Below are 26,860 nucleotides of genomic sequence, written 5' to 3' on the forward strand. Positions count from 1 at the left end.
TATACTTTCATTTACGAACCTCTTCTATCATTCACAACATCTTATGAACTTTTTATTTATTTTTTGGTGCTCCAAAAAGTCCTAACGGTCTTGTCACAGAGCACCGCGGAAGTGCATTTAACCAGGAGGTTCACGCCTCCTTTCTTACCGTGACGCGAAAATATGTCCAGAGCTCGTTACGAACCTGGATCTCCTGCTTAAAAAGAAAGCGAAATGACCACTGCGCCATGGCCGCACGAAAATGATAACGGAATTTCCTATATAAAATTAATATATTGGAAGATGTTGCGTGACTACGTTAGCCAACTGTTTTTTGCAGAAAATATCAATTTTTATTTTATTCAGGTTTTTTATTAAAAAACTACTTTAGTCATAAATAAGAGGTGGCGGCGTTAAAAATACTGCAAATTTACACATTTAAAATCAACTATTAAAACTGAACTATTAAAATGAACTAATTATGAACTATTAAAATGAACTAGTTATGAAACTATATATACAATAAAAATTAATTTAAATTTATAAAAATTTAAAGCAAAAAAAGTATTTTTTTATTTAAATACTTTTATAGTTTACATCAAATTTATATAATACTGGTTGAATAAAATAGAGGAAAAAAGCATCTTTTTAATTCATCATATTTATAATTTAGTTAAACTTAAATCTCTCTGTTAAACGCATAACATCAGTTTATCAACTTCATTCTGCTCAATAAACGCCATTCTAGGGAAATGTTTTAATTCATCGTTATATTTTTCATTGAATGTATCTCTACACTAAAATATTTTTCTGCTAAGTGTTCCTCGGAGATTTTATTCATCTAAAAATTAATAACAATAACTGTAATTTGATAATTTTTTAAAAGAACTATAATAACAAAACCTGTTAGTTTAAGTAGTTTTAGATTTCGTAATAAAAAAAGCAGAGTCAATGGTTTAAACCATAACATGTGATGATGTACTATCGCTTGTTTTATACAAGGGTTGCGAGGGAAATTAGTCTAAATCTAATAAAAACAACGGGGACCTTAATAAAAAAAGTTGGTAGGAATCCGTTAAAAAACACGAATAAAACAACTTAATTCTAGTGAGTCTTGCGGTCTAATGTGCATTTTTTAACAGTTATTTATCATAATTCTGATAGGATGTAATATAAGTATATTTTGGTATTTGTTTCGTTTTCATTTTACATTTTTAATACTATTACGAAATATTAAAAGTTTAAAATAAAAAAATAAAAACAAATAGGGGAAGTTGGGGCATAACCGCATATGGTAGCACAACCGTTTTTCAACATTTCCCCATGTAAAATATTACCTAATATGGCAACAAACATACCATGCGTAGGTAAAACAGTTACCCTCATTTTGTTTCTGTCAATAAGAGTGTCTGTTGCGTTTCTGAGAAGTTGTGGAAAATATTGCTTATTTTGATAAAAAATATATTTACACCATAATTTTTCAGACTTCTTTAGTGGATTAAGTAATGTTTGGTTTTGCGATTAAACATATGTGTTATCAGCGTAACCTCATCAAGTGAAAACTACTTTTGATATTAACATAACCTAATAAGCAAGCAATCAGTGTATTTTTTTAAAAAACTGTCCTCTGGTATTGATATAAAGCTAAGCTAACAATGTATGAAGTATGACCGATGCTATATTTATTATTGTTAATCTCTAAAAATGAACTTTTATATATACAAGCCAAATTATGCATATTTTTGAAACATAACTAAATCATATTACCCAACTTGCTCAACAAAAAAATTTGATGCTCACCACATGATAGCCACCCTCAATTTATTGGATGGATTAGATGTAGTTCGTGTATGGTTATGGTATTTATAATTCTTAAGAAAGTATAAGCTTACAGAAGAACTTCCCCGAGTACACTTTGAATTTAAATCTTGCAATTATTTTTTTGATTTTACAGTTAGTTACACTTAAGAAGTATCGATTGTTTAGAATAAATTTAGATAAAAGGGAGATATTTAAGATAAAAGTACTTTATTTATAACTTATGATAACCATATTACTATTACATACTTATTATTATGGAAATACAAGTCTCACTCTTATATTTTTGATATAGGTTTAAGACTTATAACAAATTAAATTACAATTTACAACAAAGATAAAAAACAAAAATAAAAAGTAAAAAAAAAATCACCAGATATTTGATCTTCTCCTTTAAAATTAGCGAAGGTTTGCTATTAGGTTTAGCATAATCATGTGCATAAAATTCCTCAGGGAAATACATAACAAGATTTATGGTAGCACCTATTAAGCAAAATGATACAATGACCATGTTAAAATAAATTTTATAAAACAAATTCTAAATAGATTTAAGAAAACAATATTCTGTATCTCAAATTAAAAAACATAAGATAATAAAAGTACTTCTGCATTTATGCATATTACATGACACAACATCCTTATTGATTCCATCACATTCTCTACCACCTGAGGAAGGTATGGGATTTATACAATCACGGAATCTTTTCATTACCCCTCCATTGCAAGGTTGATTGCATTGAGACCACGTAGTCCAATCTGACCATCCTCCATGAACTGCAATGAAGTATAATTTAAGTTACTTGGTGTATCTGTTCAAAAAACCACAATAAACACCAAAATAAAAAAAATGAAAACCAAAAAAATGTATATATTTTAGAATTTAATTATTATATAACTTCATCATTAACTTTATGCGAGTAATGAATAATACATTTAAAAAAATGTAAACCAATAATTTAAATAAAAAAACCACAAACTTTTTAGTTTTAACCTCAATAACAAACAGAAATATGTAAAAAAATTTAATGTTTCACAGTTAAAAATAAAATGAAGTAATAAAAAGTTATTATTGAAATTGAAAGTTGTGCCTGCTCCTTCTTTAAAATTTTTTGTCAGCAACTCATAGTTTATATATGAATTTATATATATATATATATATATATATATATATATATATATATATATATATATATATATATATATATATATATATATATATATATATGTATATATATATGTATGGATATATGTATGGATATATCTGTATATATATGTATGTATATATATATATATATATATATATATTTATATATATATATATATATATATATACACATCTGTATGTATATATATGTATATATATATATATATATATATACACATCTGTATGTATATATATGTATATATATATATATATATATATATATATATATATATATATATATATATATATATATATATGTACACACATCCTGCCTGCTGCCTGGGGCTTCATTACATACATTGGCTAACAAATAGCATGACTCACAGTAGAGTGCTGCTACATCAACTGAGGGTTTGGGATGGAGCAGCAATCTTTTTTTCATTATTCTTTGTTTTTTTTTTCTTTTTCTGAAAATGCAGCATGCTATAAAGATAAGCAAAACTAGTGAGCAAATGCTCATTTACACCAGCTCTAGAAGATATATAAATATATTTATATATATTTATACATATATATATATATATATATATATATATATATATTTATATATATATATTCATATATTATATATATATATATATATATATATATATATATATATATATATACATATATATATATATATATATATATATATATATATATATATATACATATATATACATATATATACATATATATATATATATATATATATATATATATATATATATATATATATATATATATATATATATATATATATATATATATATATATATATATATATACATTTATATACATAAAAAGGGTCACTTGAAACACCCTAGATTTTTTAATAAAATAAAATGAAATATATAAAATTCAGCGTTTTTTGCTATTTAGCTAGTTGTAATAACTGCCTTTACACATGATTTCTATTAAACTATTTACAGACATTGGCTGATGATTTTGTTTGCTGGTAATCTATGCCTTCTTTTTGCTTTATTTTCGTAACCTTTTATGAGAATACTGTTACAATATATAGCCAATCAGAAACAGTTATTTATAGAGAAATTCCCTGCATTTTAAACATAACATTTTTACATTTTAGAGTTATATAAAACTTCAAAATTCTTTTTCAAAAAAGTCTTTTTCAAAAAGCCATAAGTTATTTATCAGAAAAACAACAAGAAAAAAGAAATTATGTGCTACAACTAAAATGACATAAAAAGATAATAAATCTATCAAAGTTAATACTAAAATCATTATCATACCTGACTTTACATAACAGTCTTAAAAAATACAAGACTCTTTGAAATGAGAAGAGATAAATAAAAAGGAGACAAACTGGCAAATGTTTATAGATCAGCAAAAAGAGCTATTTGTTAATATCCAAATACCTTTTAATTTAAACACTTCTAATTTTACTTATAAAATTTTATACAGCATTTTTCAGAATGTTTACTTCGAATGTACTTTTAACAAGCTTTATTTTGTAATGATTCAGCATTTTTACGACTTTGTAATTGAGTGCATTTTTTTATATACTCCTGAACTTTTCAAACTGGGCCTTCCACTTCTTATTTTAAATGCATTGTAAATCATTTAGATCCATTTTTCTTAAAATTAACAAGTCTTATAATGGCAGATTTTTCTTGGCATATATGTCCCTGAAAGTATCGCGCTCAACTTAGTTTCTCCGCGCAGCAGCCTTGTTTCGGAGTTAAAGGGTTGAGAGAGGGTTGCACCACGAATAACAACTAAAAAAAAAAAATAATAAAAAAAACATAAAAAAAAAAAATAAAAAAAAAAAATGAGTAGCCTCCTCGACTGGAGGAGGCTGAATAAGTGCGAATTTCATAACTGCGAATCTGCATAAGTGCGAAGCAGTTGCAAAGACTGGCATAAGTGCGAACTGGCACAAGCGCGAACTGGCATAAGTGCGCCGAAAGAATTTGCAAACATTGGCATAAGTGCGAACTGGCATAAGTGTGAACTGACATATGTGCGAATCAATTGCAAAAACTGGCATAAGTACGAACTGGCATAAGTGCGCCGAAAGAATTTGCAAACATTGGCATTTATGCCAATGTTTGCAAATTCTTTCGGCTTGTGCCAGTTCGCACTTATGCCAGTTAATGCAATTGTTTCGCACTTATGCCAGTTCGCACTTATGCCAGTTCGCACTTATGCCAGTTCGCACTTATTCCAATGTTTGCAAATTCTTTCGGCGCACTTATGCCAGCTCGCGCTTGTGCCAGTTTGCACTTATGCCAGTTTTTGCAATTGTTTCGCACTTATGCCAGTTCGCACTTATGCCAATGTTTGCAAATTCTTTTGGCGCACTTATGCCAGTTCGCGCTTGTGCTAGTTCGCACTTATGCCAGTTTTTGCAAGCGATTCGCACTTATGCCAGTTCGCACTTGTGCCATTCGCACTTATGCCAGTTCGCACTTATGCCAGTCACAATTATGCAGATTCGCAATTATGAAATTCGCACTTATTCAGTCGCCCCCTCGACTGTAGTGGCCCCCCCTCGAGCTTTGGGGAGGTGAATAATCTAAAACATAAAAAAATAAAAAAATATACAATATGCACACACAAATAAATGCAAGACTAAGTTAGCTGAAGTCAAACAAAAATTTATGAATACTCACACTAACAGTTTTATCAGGCATCAATGATTTAGCTATGAGCTATTAACAAAAAACTGTTTATGTTTTAAAAATAACTATTCCCAGCAAACATTGTTTTAGTGGATTTGCAGTAGACTTGTATAGGCATTTTTAAGTGCTTTATTAGAGTTTTGATCATGGGTTACTAAGTGGACCATTAGTTGCGGCTGCTATAAATAGCCAGCCAATAACTTTCCTACATTTTAATAGTGGCTAGTCATTGAAAAGTTACTTTTGGCAGTTGCCACTAATGCTCCACTAAGTAACCGATAAGCAAAACTACAGCTGATAGCTAAAAATGCCTATATAGGTTGACTAAAAAACTCTGCTGTACAATGTTTGCACATATTATTTTTAAATGAACCAAATTAATATGCAATTTCAAATTAGCATATTATTTTGGTTCAAAGCTATCACCTCAGGAAAGATAAATAGCTCATGTAAATCAAGTTTTTAAAAATTTACAAGATTTTATAATTTGAACATGTTTTCTTTAGTGTATTACCAAATGACCAAATCATAAAAAATTAAAATAGAAATGAAAACATCAATATAATTAAAATAAAAGATGTATTTCTATTTTTCAAAACAGTAATTGTTTTGAAATATTTTTTTATTTCAACTTTGCATATTAATTTGGATTAAAACTATCAACTCAGGTATGAAAAAAAAAATTATGCAAACCAAATTTAAATAAAATTAATAACATTTTTTATTTAAAATATATACTTTTTAAGTATTTTGCTACTGACCTAACAAAAAAAACGTTAGAAATACAGACATTATTATAATTGAGACATCTATAAAGATGATATCGATATTAAGACATCAATGAAGACATCACTTTAATCAAAACATCTACCTGGACATATTGTATCAAGTTCACAATTTCGATAGTCGCTGTTTAATCCAAAACAATACAATCCTCCATCTCTTGGAAGCGGTTTATTACAATGCCTTAATCGAACCATGAGGCCATCACCACATGTTTTTGAACAAGGGCCAAAATTACCCCAATCACTCCATCCACAATCAACTAAAATATTTTGAAACAATTTTATAAATCATTTATACAATAAGTAAAAAAAGTTTTATAATAAAAAAAAAGCTTGAAATTTAAACAAAAAAATCAACACAAGTTTTACTGTTTACTAACCAGGACACATTATAAGACTACAGTTTTGTGTTTCTTGTACTTCTTCATCAGTATAAGTTAACTTTAGAAGCGATCTGAACATTATTCCTTGGCCACATGTTTTGCCGCATCCTTTCCATGGGCTCCATTGTCTTTCCACTATAAGTTAAAAAATAGTAATCAATACTGTGTTTAAAAAAATATTATACTGCTTTTGAAAATTTATTACCACGTATTTCAAAAAAATGCAATTTTGAGGTTTCAATGCTTTTGAACTTTGATTTACAACATGAATCTTCTATTGAAACCCTGTAAATAGAATATAGAAATACATTTTTATAATATTCTGTTGCGTGACACATTAATGGAGGTCAGTATCTAAATGTTTAACTAAATTTTGCTTAATTAAATACTTAAATTTTCATTTAAAAAGTTTAAAAATAGTAATGCTGAGTTGTTTTGAATTTAAATATTTTGTAATTGTAAGTTCAGATTTTTACTCTTGTGAAAACCTCACCTTTTTGAGATAAGTGGTAATGATTTTTCAGTGAAGATATGTGTTATAACTTTAATTTAGATAAGTAAATAATGAATTTAAGAAAATAAATTCCATAAAACATTTCAAGTCTATTTTAAATTTGAATATAAAATTGCGCTTTGCACATGAATGCTAGAGGCAGTAAAAAATAAGTTCTTTACTTAATTTTATATAAAATATTTTTGATAAAAAGATAACACTGCTTTAATTAAATAAAAGATCTTTAAGTTCAAATTTTCAGTTTCAGAACGAAATATAAAACAAAACATAGTAATGGCTTTGTCAATCAACCGTTATTTACTATGATCAAAAACTTTGGAATAATTTGTAACCACATTTAATGGTTAATTACAAACTATTTCACTGGAAAACCATTAAAAATTGACACTCGTAACTATATACTAACTTGTTGCACAACTGAAGAGTTTTGTTTAGTTATCCATTATTCTGGCAATACACAGTAGCTGTGGGTAAAGCTACGTATTTATCTATTTATTTAGTAAAAAAGCTCCAATTTAGAATAACTACTTATAATACTCTGTTTCAATTATACAGATTTCTGTTCTAAATGTTCTAAAAGCAATTGCGCATACACATAAGCACTTGCAAAGTCAACTATTTCAATCCTTTTTTTGATTTTGAATTGTTAAATCGAATTGGTCCTTTCTTTATTGCTAGTCAAATTGAGAATGGGTAGTCTATCATATTTTTACCATTTAAATTCAGTTATCACCTTCTTTTTTTACTATTGAATGCATTTAAGTGTTTTAAAATCACTTTGTAGGAGACAAATTTGAATAGCATACTCAAGATGAGGTTTAACATATTTTGTGTAGAGAGCCCTCCATAACATTAGCCTCTACTACAGAACGATTTTTTGGGTTGAACAAGACCATGGTTTACTCTAGCTGTTGCAGCTTCTACTTGATGCTTAAACCTAATGTTGCTAGATGTTAGGACCTTTAAGTCACATCCCATAATTATTGTTCCAAATTCCTTTAAATTGCCATCCATGTTAAGCATTAAGTAATTTGAGCAAGCCTACTTTTTAAGCAATCAGCATGCATGAGTTTGCATTTTTTTAAGGTTAAAAAACATGAGCCCCTTTTTAGACTATTTGAATGCATGTTCTTTGACTTGTTGGAGTTTAATTACATTAAATTCTATTTTGATGACCCCTAAACTATATCATCAGCAGATCTTAGCATGTGCCATGTTGTCTTAAAGATTGTTCAAATATATTTATCAACATATCTATTTATCTATCTATATCGATCTATATATATCTATATATATATATCTATATATATATATATATATATATATATATATATATATATATATATATATATATATATATATATATATATATATATATATATATATATATGTATATATATATATATATATATATATATATATATATATATATATATATATATATGTATATATATATATATATATATATATATATATATATATATATATATATATATATATATACATATATACATATATATATATATATACATATATATATATATATATATACATGTATATATATATATTTTATAATATTCTGTTGCGTGACACATTAATGGAGGTCAATATCTAAATGTTTAACTAACTTTGCTTAATTAAATACCTACCACCACTCTCTGTTTTCAATTTTTTAACTAGCCAGTTATCTACTTGATAAGTAAGCCACGAATCCTATACGGCTTAAGCTTTAAAAGTAGACTTTGGTGTTGTTCTTTGTCATAAGGTTTGTCAAAGTTGTTGTAAATTGAATCTATGACTTAATATGAAACAGTGAGTTTGTTAAGATATCGTATTTTTCTGCTTCTGTTTGTAACGATTCTGGTCCCATTTAATAGCTTCTATGGGTTATAGACTCTCACTTCAGTTAATGATTTTTTTAAAGATCATTGTTAGTGGATCATGCATTCTTCAACAGTGTTGAAGAATGCATGGATGCATGACATTTTAGCCTTTTGACTTTCTCTCAATGAGTTCTTCTTTGTCTTAATGAGTTGCTAAACAAGTATTGTTGTTATTTTTGCATTCTGATTCTGTTCTTTCTTGAAAGATTGGCATCTGATGTAATGGTTTAATGGCAAATAAAGACTTATAATATTTGTTAAACAAACAAAAAGACTAACTTATGTTTGTTGCAAGCTTTCCATCGTTTTCTTCCAGTGAACTGACCATTTCATTTGCTATTTGCTTGTTTGACTTGGTTATAAAGACATTTTGGATCAAACTTGCACTTTCTGCAAGGCCGCACATTCTTATACTCAACAACTGCTTATCAAACTGCATAACAAGTTTAAGTAGTTCTTTGCAGGCTGCCTTAAGGTCTTTGTGAATTGCTTAATGTGCCCATTATTTTAACTTTTTTCAAAACTTCTAGCATGTTTCAGAGTTTCCTTTTTTTGCTTAAAAGGTGTTTTAGTTAAAGGTATGTTCAAACTAACCAATTCATAATTTTGTGAACAACGACCTCATAGCTGCTGTTCACTGAAAATAAGTGGAACTTAGTCACCGAGTCATTGGATGTGATTTATCTTGATTTTGCATTAACCCTGATCCAGATAAACCTTTTTTGTTTTTCTTTAACACAAGTGCTGTTTGTAGCAAATCAGCATATGATAAGCAGTGGACTTCCTTTGTAGGTGTTTAGCTGAGTACTTTGCCTTCATGTATGTCATCTATTTCGTTAGATTCACCATCTATAATTAAACCAAGTGTACTTAATGGTCATTCTTCTCTATTTATATGATCAGCAATGACCTTGGTTGAAGTGCTTATAATATTAGAGAGCCAAATATAGCTATTATTGACTCTGGGTGCTGCTGATTTACTTTGATCAAAGTATTTTATGCGGATCTAAACAGATCTCATATTATAAGAAGATTGGGCTGTGTCAATGCAGCACACAAATCTAACTCGTCTGTGGATGATCCAGCGCAAGGGCATTTAGGTTAGCATTCACAAAATCTTCATTCTATTGTTTTATTCTGTTGTATAATTAGTAGAAAGCATCTTGCTTCTGCTGCTGTTTGATCTTCTTGAGTATATACTCACTGAATACTTCCTCCTTGTGGAAGACGCCTTTTGCTAGAGCTTTACTTTGTGTGAATGTTGATTTAAACAAATTTTTATTATACCATTTGGATCTTGGTTATTACCAAAATAAAACAATAAAATAACTATTTCATGAATGCTAACCTAAATGAGCCCTTGTGCTGGATCATTTACAAACAAGTTAGATTTGTGTGCTGCATTGACCCAGCCTAATCTTCATATAATATGAGATCTGTTTAGATCTGAATAAAATACTTTTATCAAATTAAATCAGCAGCACCCAGAGTCAATAATAGCTATACATGACTCTCTAATACCATAAGCACTTCAACTAAGGTCATTACTGACCGTAGAAATAGAGAAGAATGACCATTAAGCACACTTGGTTATTTTGGTAAGTGTTCTGGCAACTGCTTAGTCAATTGTTTCTTTTGTTGTAATAACAAATGTGAACAGTTTTATCATAGTTGACTTTAATTGCTTCAAAGAACTTTATTTTAAGATCATTGTTGCTTTAATTTCTATAATTTTAAAACCTGCAGTTACCATATTAAACTCTCTTTTATAGTTATTACATCATTTCATTTTATATCAAGTTAAGAATGGCTTGATGTTATTTTTGCTGTTGCTGTGTTTGTTAATCCAATGATTTGGTTTCTAAGATCTCTAATTTTTCTTATCATGTTGGTGCTTGCTTTTGGTTATGACCATGTTATTTTAATCATTTCTACAAGTTCGTTTTTGTAGTTTTAGTCAAATGCGTTGTCATTGATGGTTACTCACTGACAATAAATGCAATTAAATATTATTTGATTACACGTATTTCATAAATCTTTGATATTATTTATTTTTTTCAAAATATTTTTGTTTGTTATAACAGATTTCTTAATTTTTTGAAAATGAAAAAAATATGACTTCAGTATAAATCTATTTTAAACAAAGTTCAACTCGAGAACAAAAAAACTATAAAAAAAAATTAAATAGTTCAAAACAAAAACTGTTAACATGTTATTGAGTTAATAAATTTAAACAATTATTTAATGTGAGACTTCTTTTATACAATTTCTAATGTTTTAGAAAAAATTTGTTTTAAATTATTACTAAATTTCTAAAGAAAATATTTGAACTTTATAAGTTGTTGCATAATAAAAATAATAATTTAAATAGTGAAATGAGGTAACATTCAACTGCAGTATATTAAAAGTAGCAAATTCTTCAGAAAAGCAAGATTTTTCAGCAAGCAAGTTTATAAAAAATATCAATGGTAGTATTCTTCACCAGCTTATTAACAAACCTATATTCTATTGGAGCTCTGAAAACAAAACAAAAAACATTCTGGATTTACCTAAAACAAACAAGGAAAATAAAATTTTATTCATAAAAATGAAACCTCATTAAGACAAAACGAAGCATCATATTATGATATTTATAAAGTGTTCCAAGTTTTTCATAATAGAAAATACAGCTATTCAAGAAGAGATTATAATTTTTTTAACAGATTTGCTGCTCACAAAAATTGGAATAATTTATTTTTAAATTGTGATATTAGCAAATATTTTAAAGTGTTTTTAAAAATATAAAATAATGGTTGCTTGAAATTTATTAGTAAAAGAAAAGTATAAATGTCTTAAAAAAGGTTGAACCATTAAATCATAGTATATCTATTAGTTATAATTCCATGCGTTATTAATACTAAATATTTCAATCCTGTCCTTTATGTTATTTATCAATTCTTTTAGTTTCTCTTCCTTGCGAAATGAATGACTGGTAGCGAATGCTATTCTATTATTTAAAAAGGGAAACAAAATCTTGCAACTACTAACCAGTATCTTTAACATCTATTATGTGGAAGTTAATGAAAAGTTTGATTAAAAATATGACTTTCTTACAAACTACTTAAATCTAAAGATATTAGTTGCTGTTTTTTACTTTGATTTAATAAAACCATTCATTCACTAAAAATGTTCGTAAGTAATTAGACAAGTATGATAAAGATAATAGTTAAATTAAAAACTAGTGGTAGATTTCTTTCTTGACCAATTGAAAGCAAAGAGCCATAATACGGATATGACATCAAACTATATACAAAAAACTAAAGTGCTTTAAGGTTTGGTGCTGGGACCAATACTTTTTGTTCTATATACCAATGATATGTTACACATAATTAAATGTGAATGCAAATAGCTTTCAGATGACACAAAGATTTTAGCTTTTATTTCTGAAACCATTCATTTAAATCTGCAACAAGCTATTAATAGCATATAAGAGTGGTTTAAAATTTGGTCTAAAAGTTTTAATGGAAAAGTGTAAGTTGATGAACATTGATCCAAAGTTATAGCTACGAGTTATATAGATCTAAAATAGAAACCACTGAAAATGAAAAGGGTGTGTTATTTAAAATAGACTTGATATGAAAGAATATATTGTAACAATAATAAATGACACATAATGATTTCTTAGGACTAATGAAGAAAATATTGAAAAGTAAAAATTATATATAGTATCTAGCCTTTGAAATGTCCTTGTCTAGTGAACACTTAAAAGTTAGCCTTGGTATGACCTGACTTGTAATATACAGTCCTTGTCTAGTGGACACTAAAAGGTTACATTAAAACTCAAGAAACTATATAAGGAAAAGCATAAAAATTATTGACGAGTTAGGAAATAACTACTACGAAAATTGCATGAAAATTTTAGGAATTTAAAGATTAAAGAGCAAAAAACAAATTTATCTTTCTTTCAAAATCCACAAAACATATGAAAAAATCAATTGGATAAACCCATTATGCACGAATCAACTTTATGTAAGAAATCTATTACAAAGTATTAAAAAAATTGTAAATAACAGGAATTCACAATCAAGAAACAATTACAAACAACAGCAAACAATTGATAGATTTAAATGTTAGACAATAACAATACTAAACAATTAATTTGAAGGCTTTTATAATGCAACTTAAAACTGCATTCTGATTTTTTTCATAAAAGTATAGCTACAATGTTATATTACTACTATCATTATTATTATTACTATTATTAATGTTACTATTATTATTACTATTATAACTATTGTCATTATTATTATTATTACCACTATTATTATTATTAGTAATAATATTATTATTACATTTTTGTATTAAAATAACTAACCTATACAAGATTGATTGCTATAACATATACTATTCTCAAAACTTTGACCTAAACACCATTCATATGTATATGTAGTATTACAAACTCGTGTTCTATTCATAAAACCATAACCACATGAAATGTTACACATTGACCATTCACTCCAATTGGTCCAATTTCCTTATCATTAAAAAGTAACATAAAATAAATCAAAATTCAAATTTATGAATAATAATTCCTCAATCATTAAAAAATGATTGTAAATAAGAAATCATTAAGGCATTCCAAGTAATCAAGATATTTTTACAATGTAAATTTTTCTAATGTATATTTTATTGTAAATTTAACAATAGAGCAAAATTTAATTTGCAAGATATGTAAGTAAAAAAAAATGATAAAGACATAGTTGTTTTTTTTTATATAAACTTTGAAGAAAGAAAATGCGATGAAAAGGATTTTAAATCAAAATCTAGAATTTTATTTCGACATGTTTTTTTAAACCTATATATTTTATTAAATTATAAAAAAGAATCTTTGTACTGAATAGAAAGTCTTCCTACTTGCTACTTTTTGGTTAAAAATTTGTTAACTTTTATACTTTTTATACTTTTTATAAAAATATCAAAAATTTTCAATAAAATATTCTTTTAAAATTTGTAAAAGTAGTTGCACTGTTTGTTGACTAAACAAGCTTTAGATTCACTTAAAGTGTCCGTACAACAATAAGACGAATTTGTGTTAAGTTGGTCTATATTACGAATAATAATTATCAATTGTTATCATTGACAATCCCTTATATTGTTTTTTAAACAATGTAAGGCATTGGGCTACTAAAATTGAAAGATGTAAAACATAAATATGAATAAATACTCTTTGCTTCAAGTTCTAAAAAAAAGAAACTTATCGATTAAAACAAAAGTTAGCCTTTGTAAATCAGTTGACTAAAAAAGCTGTTGGTTACTCACATGGTCACCTTCTCTGATAATAAAGTACACAGATGGGATGAAACAGATGTCTATTTGTAAGTGCCATGCCAACCCACAAATAGGCAGTCTAATTTTTTCTCTTCTATATTGATAAAAGATGCACATTTTGGAACAGTAATAGTGACATCAATTTAAAAAAAAAATTCATAAAAACTGATATTTTAAAAAAAGTTTTTATGATAAATAAATTTAACAACACAAACCATTCACTACCATAAGTTTAAAAACTTAAAAGCATTGTAAAACCGTTTAATAATCAGATGCTATTCTAAAATTATCAGATACCTTTTGAAATTTATAAAAAGTAAAACACCTGTCTGTATATTGCATAGAAAGCAAATGTAGATAAAATTACATTAAAAAGGCAAAAGTAATGAAAGATATAAATAACATACAAAAAGGCAGATGTACATTTAAAACCTAATTACATGTAGCATGTACGTAGTAATGGTGCACTTGCAGTCTTCTTAAGGAAGAAGTTCCAAATTCCATACCCACTACATCCCTGGTTGCTTGGTGTAGTTAAGGCAATTTATAAGTTATTTGAATTCTTTTATTTGGAATAAGCATGATTTTGTCAGTGTATTAGTCCAAACAAGAGCATTAGATGCTATAATTTATATTGCATCAAGTTTTTATGATGTTTACTGAAACTTTTCTCTTTTTTATAAATTACTCAAAACTTTTTTATTAAACCTAATCGTGAATTTAAGAACACCATTTTTGAGTCTTTAGATCAATTCAGCTAAACAGTGTTAACTTAATTTTAGTAGAAATTTTTTGAAAAAGTGCCTTAATCAAAATTTTGTAGTCAGTAAAAAATTATAACCACGCAATAATAATTAAAAATTGCCTTAACTACACTGAGAGGGTGTTCAATATGTTTCTTCACTCAGTGGCTTTGTTCGTCAAGGTTTGTGTTTTAGAGTTAAAGAGTTGAGAGACAATTGTAACTGCTTTGGGGAGATAAGTAACATTAAAATAAAAAATAAAATATGTTGTAATCTTATGTAGTCATATAAAACGTAAAATCCAAAAACTTAAAAATACTAAATATTAGTCTTAAAAACTTTATTCATCTTTTATAATACTCATGATAATGTAGCAATAATAATGATAATACTCAATACTAGCTTATATATTTGTTTCTTCTTACTTTCACAAGTAAAATTTCCGAAGCATTGATTAGTTTCAACAGATTCACCAGAGCACCATTCAAAAAGATTTTTTCTATTGCAGCTTCGCGTTCTGTTTTTGTATCCATATCCACAAGAAACATTGCAATTTTCCCATTTGCTCCAATGTGACCATTTGACTAAACAAATATGCATATACAAGCTAACTTAAAATAAAAAACATAAAACAAAAATAAACTAGTTATAAAAATTTATATTTATTTAGAAAAAAATAATAATATAATACAATTAAAAAAGTTATAAATAAAATCACGAATCTGCAAAGGATTGCAAAGCATCTAATTACTGATGTCTTAAATGTCTTAAAAGGTTTTAAGACATTTAAGACATCAGTAATTAGATGCTTAACATTAGACCCTCTACTGTTGCTACTGTATAAGAAAACTTTGCTACATAATAGATAAACAATCAAAGATTTATGCCTCATGCCATGCATTCCTTATATTGATGTCAACTTCATGGATTATTCAGTTTCTACATATGCATCATTTTTGAATTCATTGTAGTATTAATTGCTATTCTCAGCCTAATGGTCACGCAAAGATTAGATTTATGTCTTGGAATTACAAGTTTTTTTATATTGAATTTTCTTTGTTTTTCATCAATTTTTTTATAAATCAAAGAAAGCTTTTTTTTATTCAATTTTTTAACTTCTCTCAATTTAAATTTAAATTCCTTAACTGGTTTTAAAAACTTGATTGGTTGTACATAGCTCATTCTTTGAAAAAACAAAAGGATGACTGAACCAATAGTGGTTTCTCTTCATGTTTTAGATGAAGAATGATTTTAAACTATTTATTTATTTTATTTTTGAATTTATTCTTGTTGAAGTATTGACTTATCGAAAAATCAATAAGTCAAAAGATTCAGGATATTCAAGGTAGTAATTATATGCAGCTATTAAATTCAAAATGTTTCACCACACAGCAGCATTGTTTGTCAAGGTTTATGTTTTGAAGCTAAGTTGAGAGAGGGTTGTAAACACAATTATAGTAGCTTCCTTGCCTTTATTTGCCTTTTGCCCTTGGGAGGTGAACTTACATTAAAAAAAAAATTCTATAAAAAATTAGATTCAATCTAAAATGTCATTGTAATCACTCACACCAAAAAAATGTTCCATGATCATGTCCATTTTGAAACTGTGAAAATCCCTATTTACAAAAAATAACACTTAAATAAAAAATATTTCCTGCCACCAGTACATCAAGGATGCCCACTCATTCAGAAAAACTTAGAAGTTTATCGATAAAAGTATAATAGAACCAGCAGATGTTTCAGCACAATATTATTTGTCTACAGAACGAATTTTCATTATAAAAAGAAGTCAACCTACATGTGAAAGTTTGTGATGTTGCAAGAGAAATCATTGCAATCTCCTTAGAATTAGTCTAAAAAGTGAAATTAAAAAGCAGACCCGTATCTTCTGAAACATTTCTGCAAAATCCCCTACCCATATCTATACTCCAGAGATGTCCATGTACAGTAGAAAGAGGTTTACCAAATCCCTGCAATATATTAGTTTGCAGGCATTATGTTGAGATAGCACTGTCTAAAGATAAGTTTCATGTAAAGTAATTCTTTAACCTACGCTTAAGAAAATAAAAAATTATAATGTGTATACAGACAAGTCTGGATGTTAATAACTTAAAACCACAGCATTATAATCTACTATCAAACTTGATAACTATTAAATTTATCAAGTGTCATTTTGTTTATTTTTAGGTATAATTTTACTTTCAGTTTCAACTAAAAGAGATTAGTAATGTTTTATGTAACACAAGATAAATTATAAATCACGTCTTCTTTAAATAAAACCATAATTTAAAATAAAAAAAAACTAATAAATTATAATATATTTTCAACAATTCACCAGTATCAAGAGAAAAATGGTCCTTTATTTTTAAACACTACAATTTATATACTATTTTGTTTGTATTGCAACTAGACTATTCATTCCATTCCTCCTACGCTCTTTTAAAAATACAAAAATGATGGAGTAAAGTTTAATAAAACTATGTTTATAAGTTGATATCAAAAAACAAAACACCATACTTTGACATGTTTCATTGCTATAACATTTTAAATATTCAAGTTTGTTTCCAGGACACACAAAAACATCACTACATACTCGAGTTCTGTTAACAAAACCCTCACCACAGGTTGTGTTACAACTAGACCATTCATTCCATTTCTCCCACACACCTTTAAAAATTTAAAAATGATAGGAAAAAAAATTATTAAAACCAAATCAAAAAAAGATATCAAAAAACAAAAATCATACCTTGACATGTTGCATTGGTATAACATTTTAAAAATTCAACTTTGTTTCCAGGACACGCAAAAACATCACTACATACTCGAGTTCTGTTAACAAAACCGTCACCACAGGTTGAATTGCAACTAGACCATTTATTCCATTCTTGCCAAGCTCCTATGAAAACCCAAAATTATTAGAGATAATTTAACAAAACTATATAATCATATATAAAAATTGATATTAAAAATCCATACCTTGACACGTTTTGTTACTATAACATTTTAAGTACTCAATTTTATTCCCAGGACACACAAAAGTATCACTACATACTCGAGTTCTGTTAACATAACCGTCACCACAGGTTGAATTGCAACTAGACCATTCGTTCCATTCTTCCCAAGCTCCTATAAAAACCCATAAATATTAGAAAACAATTTAACAAAACTAAATAACTATATATAAAAACTTATACTAAAAACAAAGAACTATACCTTGACATGTTTTACTACTATAACATTTTAAATATTCATATTTATTCCCAGGGCACACAAAACTATGTTGGCATGCTCGAGTTCTGTTAACAAAGCCTTCACCACATGTTGTGTTACAACTAGACCATTCATTCCATTCTTGCCAAGCTCCTTTAAAAACCCAAAAATATATAGGAAAACTTAATAAAATTTTACATAAAAATTGATATCAAAAAACAAAAAACCATACCTTGACATGTTTTATTACTGTAACATTTTAAATATTCAATTTTATTCCCAAGACACAAAAAATCATTGCTACATGCTCGAGTTCTGTTAGCAAATCCTTGACCACAGGTTGTATTACAACTAGACCATTCATTCCATTTTTGCCAAGCTCCTGTGAAAACTCAGACATTAAAACATGACTAATCAAATAAAAATTCCATAAATTCATTTCTTTAGTTTAAACATCGTCACAGTGTTTTTTAAATGACACATTATTAGGCAGATATTCTATTATTAAACCAACCATTTATTCTCAATATTTTTTTTTAAATGTTTAGCAATAAAAACAATGATTGTTCATTAAATGAAAAATATCTTTTGTACCATAATTTTTTTTTTATACTGGAGTCAAATTTTATGAAGTAATTACAATAAAAAGAGATATAAATAAAATACAAAATAATTCGTTTACTACCTTTAAATTTTAAACATACAGCCAAGACAAAATTATATATTTTTTAAATTTAGCATATCTGTTCTTTTATAAAGAAAAAAGAAACAAAAAAATCAATATAAATATTATGTTGATAGTTGGGCACAAAAAGCATAAAATCTCAAAAAGGATTGGAATTTGTAAAACAACAAAAAAAGTTACTAACTCAAGTTGTGTGTAGTGTTTTTCATAAGTGCATAGAGTTTATATTTTGTGCTTCAAAGCTTTTGTCAACATTCTAGATAGTTTTTATTAACATTCTGCATAATGTAAGATTGATTATTATTTGTTGTTTTACATTATTTTTCAGAGCATTTCTTAAACAATTTATCGCAAGTTTAAAAATTCTTGCAGCCTATTTACTGTTTCCTTAAATACTAAAAAATTGCAATATGTTGGTATTAAATATCCTTAAAATTCAGCCAAAAAGTGCAAAAACTCAATAAGAACATATTTTATAAATTAGGATTTAATGTTGCTTATTTCATTTCACATATTTCATTCATGATTTAAAGTAGTATTTAAAACAATGTTTTGATAAACATTTATAGGAGAGGTAAAGGTAAAGGTATCTGTAGGTAGTATTTATTAGGTGTTTGGTGAACTCTTTTACCTAACAAAAAATCTGTTAAAAAATTCCGCTCAAAAAATTTTATTTGCACAAAGTTTTAGAAAACAAAAAATATGTTCTAACTCATACTAAACGTAGTACTGAACAATAATATATATATATATATATATATATATATATATATATATATATATATATATATATATATATATATATATATATATATATATATATATAATATATATATATATATATATATATATATATATATATATATATATATATATATATATATATATATATATATATATATATATATATATATATATATATGTAAATATATATTATACATTGCAAAAAGCTAATCACTATTTATCATATTAAACCCAATATTGAGTTTTAGTTTTTACATGTAATATCTTTTTTTATCATATCTTAATTATTTATTTTTTTCATTTTAAATAATTAATTAATCATTAAAGATAAATATCTGCAATGCTTTTTAAACTATTGTAGAACAAATCAGCATTTTGCAGATTTAAGGCACACATCTTATAAGGCAAATAGAGTGTGGGCCTAGTTTTGGGTCATATTCTCCTTCTTTTTCTTGGGAGAGTGGCCTCCAAATAAGGCAAAGTAAGGGGAGAGGGAGTGGTAGGAGAATATTTTCGCATAGCCAAACTTGTGCCAGAAAATTTACCCGAATTAATTTAAAAATCTGCGCGGCAAGTTGGCAACATGGCCTACGCGCCCCGGTTGCATCGGGCCAATCTGCCCCATTGTCATGTTTAGAGTATGAACAACTTTCTCCTTAAACCATTAACTAATTTTCTGGAACATTATGAACTAAAATAATCCTTACACTATAAGCTTTAAATATGGCATTTGAATAATACTGTTTTGTCAAACGTCAATGAGTATAAACACGTCAAACAAGTTTTTCAAAATTTACTTTGATGTATCAAAAATTGTTAAAACAGCCCCACTCACTTAAATATGGTCCGATAAATATGATTTTTTTTTGAAAAAAGGATTGAGTTACTACCAACCTTCACTTAGATTCCCAGCTTATTAAAGCGTCTAGCCTTTGAATAAACTCGAATGGGCCAACCTACCCCGTGGGCCAACGTGCCCAGGTCTCCCCTTCTACCATATTTTCTCCACCGAAATCATTCCCAAAAAGGATATTTGTGACTTTTGTGAGAAGATTTAAGTTGCTGAAAACACTGATACTATGTTTGAAAAATTGAGAGAAAACTTTGAAAGACATCAAGTTTTTAAAAAAGAAATGAAAGATATACGCGCTGAAAGAAAAAAAAGATAAAAATGTTCCGGCTTTACTTTTTGACCTTCAAATTGTAATTTTGACTCCGCATGCAGAAATTAGTTGTATTCTTTATATTTATAAGCGTGTATTTTTTGACAGCTTATTTTTCAACAACCAAAAAAGTGTACTGTGCATTATGGACTGAATCAATGGCGGGAAGAAGCGGCAATGAGCTTGCCAGTGCCTTTTGCAAAATTTTGAGTGATGCGGCAGAGGAAAACGACGTAATTGACTTAATTACTTGGTTTGACTCCTGTGTTCCTCAGAATCGGAACAGTATATTATCAAATGCTTTTTTTTAAGAGACAATCGTAACAATAACTCAATCACTATGAAATATTCCCTTGCAGGTTATTCATGCGTCCAAGAGGTGGATCATACCCATAGCAAAATTGAAAACCTCATGAGGAAAACTGATTTTTTTTGTCCTATTGGATTGATAAAGATGTTGAAACAAGTTAACAGAAAAAATCCTGATTGTATCATTTAAATGAAACCACATGACTTCAAGAATTATTCAGTAACAGCAAAGCTGTTTAATTACAAGTCAGTTCCTTTTTCTAACGTTGCTGTTCTAAAATTTACTCAAACATCTCACATTATACATTTTAAATCTAGCCACGATTGCAATCAACCTATGAACTGTGTGAGTTTCAAGTTCAATAAAAAACCTAACAGAAAGAATGCAGCAACAAGTCCATCAACTTCCACTGTTTTGAATGTAAAACCAAAGATTCAAAATTGTACAAAGGAACTTGCAGACTTTAAAAAAAAAAAGATATTAAAGCTGGATTTCCGTTTATGCTTCTCGAAGACAAAGATTACTAACGAGTTGTTCTTTACCTAAAAAACAAACATAAAAAACATTTAGAAGTTGTACTTAAAGTAATTTAAAATGTACCAAAAAAATGTGATAAAAAAAAAAAAAAGACTAAACAAAATGTTGCAACCTTGTCTTGTGACTGAAACAATAATCTAATTTAGAAAGATTAGCTTTTTTTATATTATTGTTTCTAACTGCTTCAGTAAAAAAATTTTAAAGTAACTAACATGTTTCTAACTTCCGTTAAACAGCAGTTAGAACCTTGCCATAGTGAGAATATGATTATTTCACTATGACAAGGTTCTAACTGCATTTTGGGGTATTCATTTTTCTATGAAGAGCGAAACATTTTTTAATAAAAAAAAGTAATACTTAAAGCAAATGCTAACGTTATCATGCGTAAAAAATATTGTCGATGGATTTTAATAATTGTTTATGGTAGGAACATAACAATATTTAACATTGATTTACTCAAAACTTTTCGAGGATCAGTTAGAACCAACGCGACGACTTGCCTTTATACCATATCGATTACAAGAAATGTCTAGTTTATAAGTTATCCATTTTAAATACCTTAACAACTAGCCGAATTAAATATTCCCAATCAGATATTTTAAGGGGCTTAATCAGTCCTTAAAATTTAAATGAGTTTTAAACATCTAATTGAGTATTCCCACCAAATTTGCCATTGCCATGGAATTCAGCTTGCGATTATTATAAGAAAAAAATAAATCAAAACAACTCGAGAGGAACAAATTAAAGATGACGAGAATGAAAACGGAGAAGCCAATTCCTTTAAAAAATTAATATAATGGAAGATGTTGCATAACTATGTTAGGCAACTTTTTTTGCAGAAAATATCAATTTTTATTTTATTCAGGTTTTTTATTAAAAAAGTACTTTAGTCATAAATAAGAGGTGGCGGCGTTAAAAATACTGCAAATTTACACATTTAAAATACTTTTATTAAGAAGTTTAAGTAATTTCAGTCTTTCGTAATACTACTCGCTAATAAGTAATCTATACAAACGCGAACGAGGGAACTCTTTGCATGTAATCTAATGATTAGTTTTTATTATTTTTAATAATTATTCATTGATTATAATAAAAAATTCATAAACTAAAGAATAATATAGTAGTATAATATACTTTCATTTACGAACCTCTTCTATCATTCACAACATCTTATGAACTTTTTATTTATTTTTTGGTGCTCCAAAAAGTCCTAACGGTCTTGTCACAGAGCACCGCGGAAGTGCATTTAACCAGGAGGTTCACGCCTCCTTTCTTACCGTGACGCGAAAAGATGGTCCGAGAGCTCGTTACGAACCTGGATCTCCTGCTTAAAAAGAAAGCGAAATGACCACTGCGCCATGGCCGCACGAAAATGATAACGGAATTTCCTATATAAAATTAATATATTGGAAGATGTTGCGTGACTACGTTAGCCAACTGTTTTTTGCAGAAAATATCAATTTTTATTTTATTCAGGTTTTTTATTAAAAAACTACTTTAGTCATAAATAAGAGGTGGCGGCGTTAAAAATACTGCAAATTTACACATTTAAAATCAACTATTAAAACTGAACTATTAAAATGAACTAATTATGAACTATTAAAATGAACTAGTTATGAAACTATATATACAATAAAAATTAATTTAAATTTATAAAAATTTAAAGCAAAAAAAGTATTTTTTTATTTAAATACTTTTATAGTTTACATCAAATTTATATAATACTGGTTGAATAAAATAGGAAAAAAGCATCTTTTTAATTCATCATATTTATAATTTAGTTAAACTTAAATCTCTCTGTTAAACGCATAACATCAGTTTATCAACTTCATTCTGCTCAATAAACGCCATTCTAGGGAAATGTTTTAATTCATCGTTATATTTTTCATTGAATGTATCTCTACACTAAAATATTTTTCTGCTAAGTGTTCCTCGGAGATTTTATTCATCTAAAAATTAATAACAATAACTGTAATTTGATAATTTTTTAAAAGAACTATAATAACAAAACCTGTTAGTTTAAGTAGTTTTAGATTTCGTAATAAAAAAAGCAGAGTCAATGGTTTAAACCATAACATGTGATGATGTACTATCGCTTGTTTTATACAAGGGTTGCGAGGGAAATTAGTCTAAATCTAATAAAAAACAACGGGGACCTTAATAAAAAAAGTTGGTAGGAACTCGTTAAAAAACACGAATAAAACAACTTAATTCTAGTGAGTCTTGCGGTCTAATGTGCATTTTTTAACAGTTATTTATCATAATTCTGATAGGATGTAATATAAGTATATTTTGGTATTTGTTTCGTTTTCATTTTACATTTTTAATACTATTACGAAATATTAAAAGTTTAAAATAAAAAAATAAAAACAAATAGGGGAAGTTGGGGCATAACCGCATATGGTAGCACAACCGTTTTTCAACATTTCCCCATGTAAAATATTACCTAATATGGCAACAAACATACCATGCGTAGGTAAAACAGTTACCCTCATTTTGTTTCTGTCAATAAGAGTGTCTGTTGCGTTTCTGAGAAGTTGTGGAAAATATTGCTTATTTTGATAAAAAATATATTTACACCATAATTTTTCAGACTTCTTTAGTGGATTAAGTAATGTTTGGTTTTGCGATTAAACATATGTGTTATCAGCGTAACCTCATCAAGTGAAAACTACTTTTGATATTAACATAACCTAATAAGCAAGCAATCAGTGTATTTTTTTAAAAAACTGTCCTCTGGTATTGATATAAAGCTAAGCTAACAATGTATGAAGTATGACCGATGCTATATTTATTATTGTTAATCTCTAAAAATGAACTTTTATATATACAAGCCAAATTATGCATATTTTTGAAACATAACTAAATCATATTACCCAACTTGCTCAACAAAAAAATTTGATGCTCACCACATGATAGCCACCCTCAATTTATTGGATGGATTAGATGTAGTTCGTGTATGGTTATGGTATTTATAATTCTTAAGAAAGTATAAGCTTACAGAAGAACTTCCCCGAGTACACTTTGAATTTAAATCTTGCAATTATTTTTTTGATTTTACAGTTAGTTACACTTAAGAGTATTGATTGTTTAGAATAAATTTAGATAAAAGGGAGATATTTAAGATAAAAGTACTTTATTTATAACTTATGATAACCATATTACTATTACATACTTATTATTATGGAAATACAAGTCTCACTCTTATATTTTTGATATAGGTTTAAGACTTATAACAAATTAAATTACAATTTACAACAAAGATAAAAAACAAAAATAAAAAGTAAAAAAAAAATCACCAGATATTTGATCTTCTCCTTTAAAATTAGCGAAGGTTTGCTATTAGGTTTAGCATAATCATGTGCATAAAATTCCTCAGGGAAATACATAACAAGATTTATGGTAGCACCTATTAAGCAAAATGATACAATGACCATGTTAAAATAAATTTTATAAAACAAATTCTAAATAGATTTAAGAAAACAATATTCTGTATCTCAAATTAAAAAACATAAGATAATAAAAGTACTTCTGCATTTATGCATATTACATGACACAACATCCTTATTGATTCCATCACATTCTCTACCACCTGAGGAAGGTATGGGATTTATACAATCACGGAATCTTTTCATTACCCCTCCATTGCAAGGTTGATTGCATTGAGACCACGTAGTCCAATCTGACCATCCTCCATGAACTGCAATGAAGTATAATTTAAGTTACTTGGTGTATCTGTTCAAAAAACCACAATAAACACCAAAATAAAAAAAATGAAAACCAAAAAAATGTATATATTTTAGAATTTAATTATTATATAACTTCATCATTAACTTTATGCGAGTAATGAATAATACATTTAAAAAAATGTAAACCAATAATTTAAATAAAAAAACCACAAACTTTTTAGTTTTAACCTCAATAACAAACAGAAATATGTAAAAAAATTTAATGTTTCACAGTTAAAAATAAAATGAAGTAATAAAAAGTTATTATTGAAATTGAAAGTTGTGCCTGCTCCTTCTTTAAAATTTTTTGTCAGCAACTCATAGTTTATATATGAATTTATATATATATATATATATATATATATATATATATATATATATATATATATATATATATATATATATATATATATATGTATATATATATGTATGGATATATGTATGGATATATCTGTATATATATGTATGTATATATATATATATATATATATATTTATATATATATATATATATATATACACATCTGTATGTATATATATGTATATATATATATATATATATACACATCTGTATGTATATATATATATATATATATATATATATATATATATATATATATATATATATATATATATGTACACACATCCTGCCTGCTGCCTGGGGCTTCATTACATACATTGGCTAACAAATAGCCTGACTCACAGTAGAGTGCTGCTACATCAACTGAGGGGTTGGGATGGAGCAGCCAGCTTTTTGTCATTATTCTTTGTTTTTTGTTTCTTGTTCTGAAATGCAGCATGCTATAAAGATAAGCAAAACTAGTGAGCAAATGCTCATTTACACCAGCTCTAGAAGATATATAAATATATGTATATATATTTATACATATATATATATATATATATATATATATATTTATATATATATATATATATATATATATATATATATATATATATATATATATATATATACATATATATATAGATATATATATATATATATATATATATACATATATATACATATATATATATATATATATATATATATATATATATATATATATATATATATATATATATATATATATATATATATATATATATATATATATACATTTATATACATAAAAAGGGTCACTTGAAACACCCTAGATTTTTTAATAAAATAAAATGAAATATATAAAATTCAGCGTTTTTTGCTATTTAGCTAGTTGTAATAACTGCCTTTACACATG

The 26,860-nt window shown here is 26.9% G+C and overlaps 2 protein-coding genes across 4 annotated transcripts in view; both read right to left on the bottom strand.

Annotated features, from left to right (window-relative positions):
* Window positions 1-599: 599 nt before the first annotated feature.
* Window positions 600-21,439, bottom strand: LOC136080214 (A disintegrin and metalloproteinase with thrombospondin motifs adt-1-like). Its single transcript, XM_065796828.1, has 13 exons — window positions 21,436-21,439; window positions 18,686-18,835; window positions 18,457-18,606; window positions 18,220-18,369; window positions 17,990-18,139; window positions 17,761-17,910; window positions 15,669-15,827; window positions 13,548-13,706; window positions 6,794-6,931; window positions 6,500-6,673; window positions 2,401-2,571; window positions 2,171-2,280; window positions 600-820 (listed from the first exon to the last, which is right to left on the bottom strand). Exons 1-13 carry the CDS (start codon window positions 21,437-21,439, stop codon window positions 737-739), a joined length of 1,749 nt encoding a protein of 582 aa, XP_065652900.1. The 3' UTR covers window positions 600-736.
* Window positions 21,440-23,551: 2,112 nt separating this feature from the next.
* LOC136080637 (A disintegrin and metalloproteinase with thrombospondin motifs adt-1-like) overlaps window positions 23,552-26,860 on the bottom strand; it is an 89,029-nt gene continuing 85,720 nt past the window's right edge. For all 3 annotated transcript variants that reach the window (XM_065797542.1, XM_065797541.1, XM_065797543.1), the window contains 3 exons: window positions 25,422-25,592; window positions 25,192-25,301; window positions 23,552-23,841 (listed from right to left, as the gene is read on the bottom strand). In XM_065797542.1, coding sequence (XP_065653614.1) covers window positions 23,758-23,841; window positions 25,192-25,301; window positions 25,422-25,592 — 365 coding nt within the window. In that variant the 3' untranslated portion in view covers window positions 23,552-23,757. The remainder of the gene's footprint in view (window positions 23,842-25,191; window positions 25,302-25,421; window positions 25,593-26,860) is intronic.

This window comes from Hydra vulgaris, chromosome 05, assembly GCF_038396675.1.
Source record: "Hydra vulgaris chromosome 05, alternate assembly HydraT2T_AEP".
NCBI lineage: Eukaryota > Metazoa > Cnidaria > Hydrozoa > Anthoathecata > Hydridae > Hydra > Hydra vulgaris.

Excerpts from the sequence above, each read along its gene's own strand:
- LOC136080214 (XM_065796828.1), bottom strand. Across the intron at positions 13,707-15,668 it reads CGGAAATTTTACTTGTGAAA|GAAATTGGACCAATTGGAGT; the intron begins GTAAGAAGAAAC and ends TTTAATGATAAG. Across the intron at positions 6,674-6,793 it reads TAGTCTTATAATGTGTCCTG|TTGATTGTGGATGGAGTGAT; the intron begins GTTAGTAAACAG and ends AAAATATTTTAG.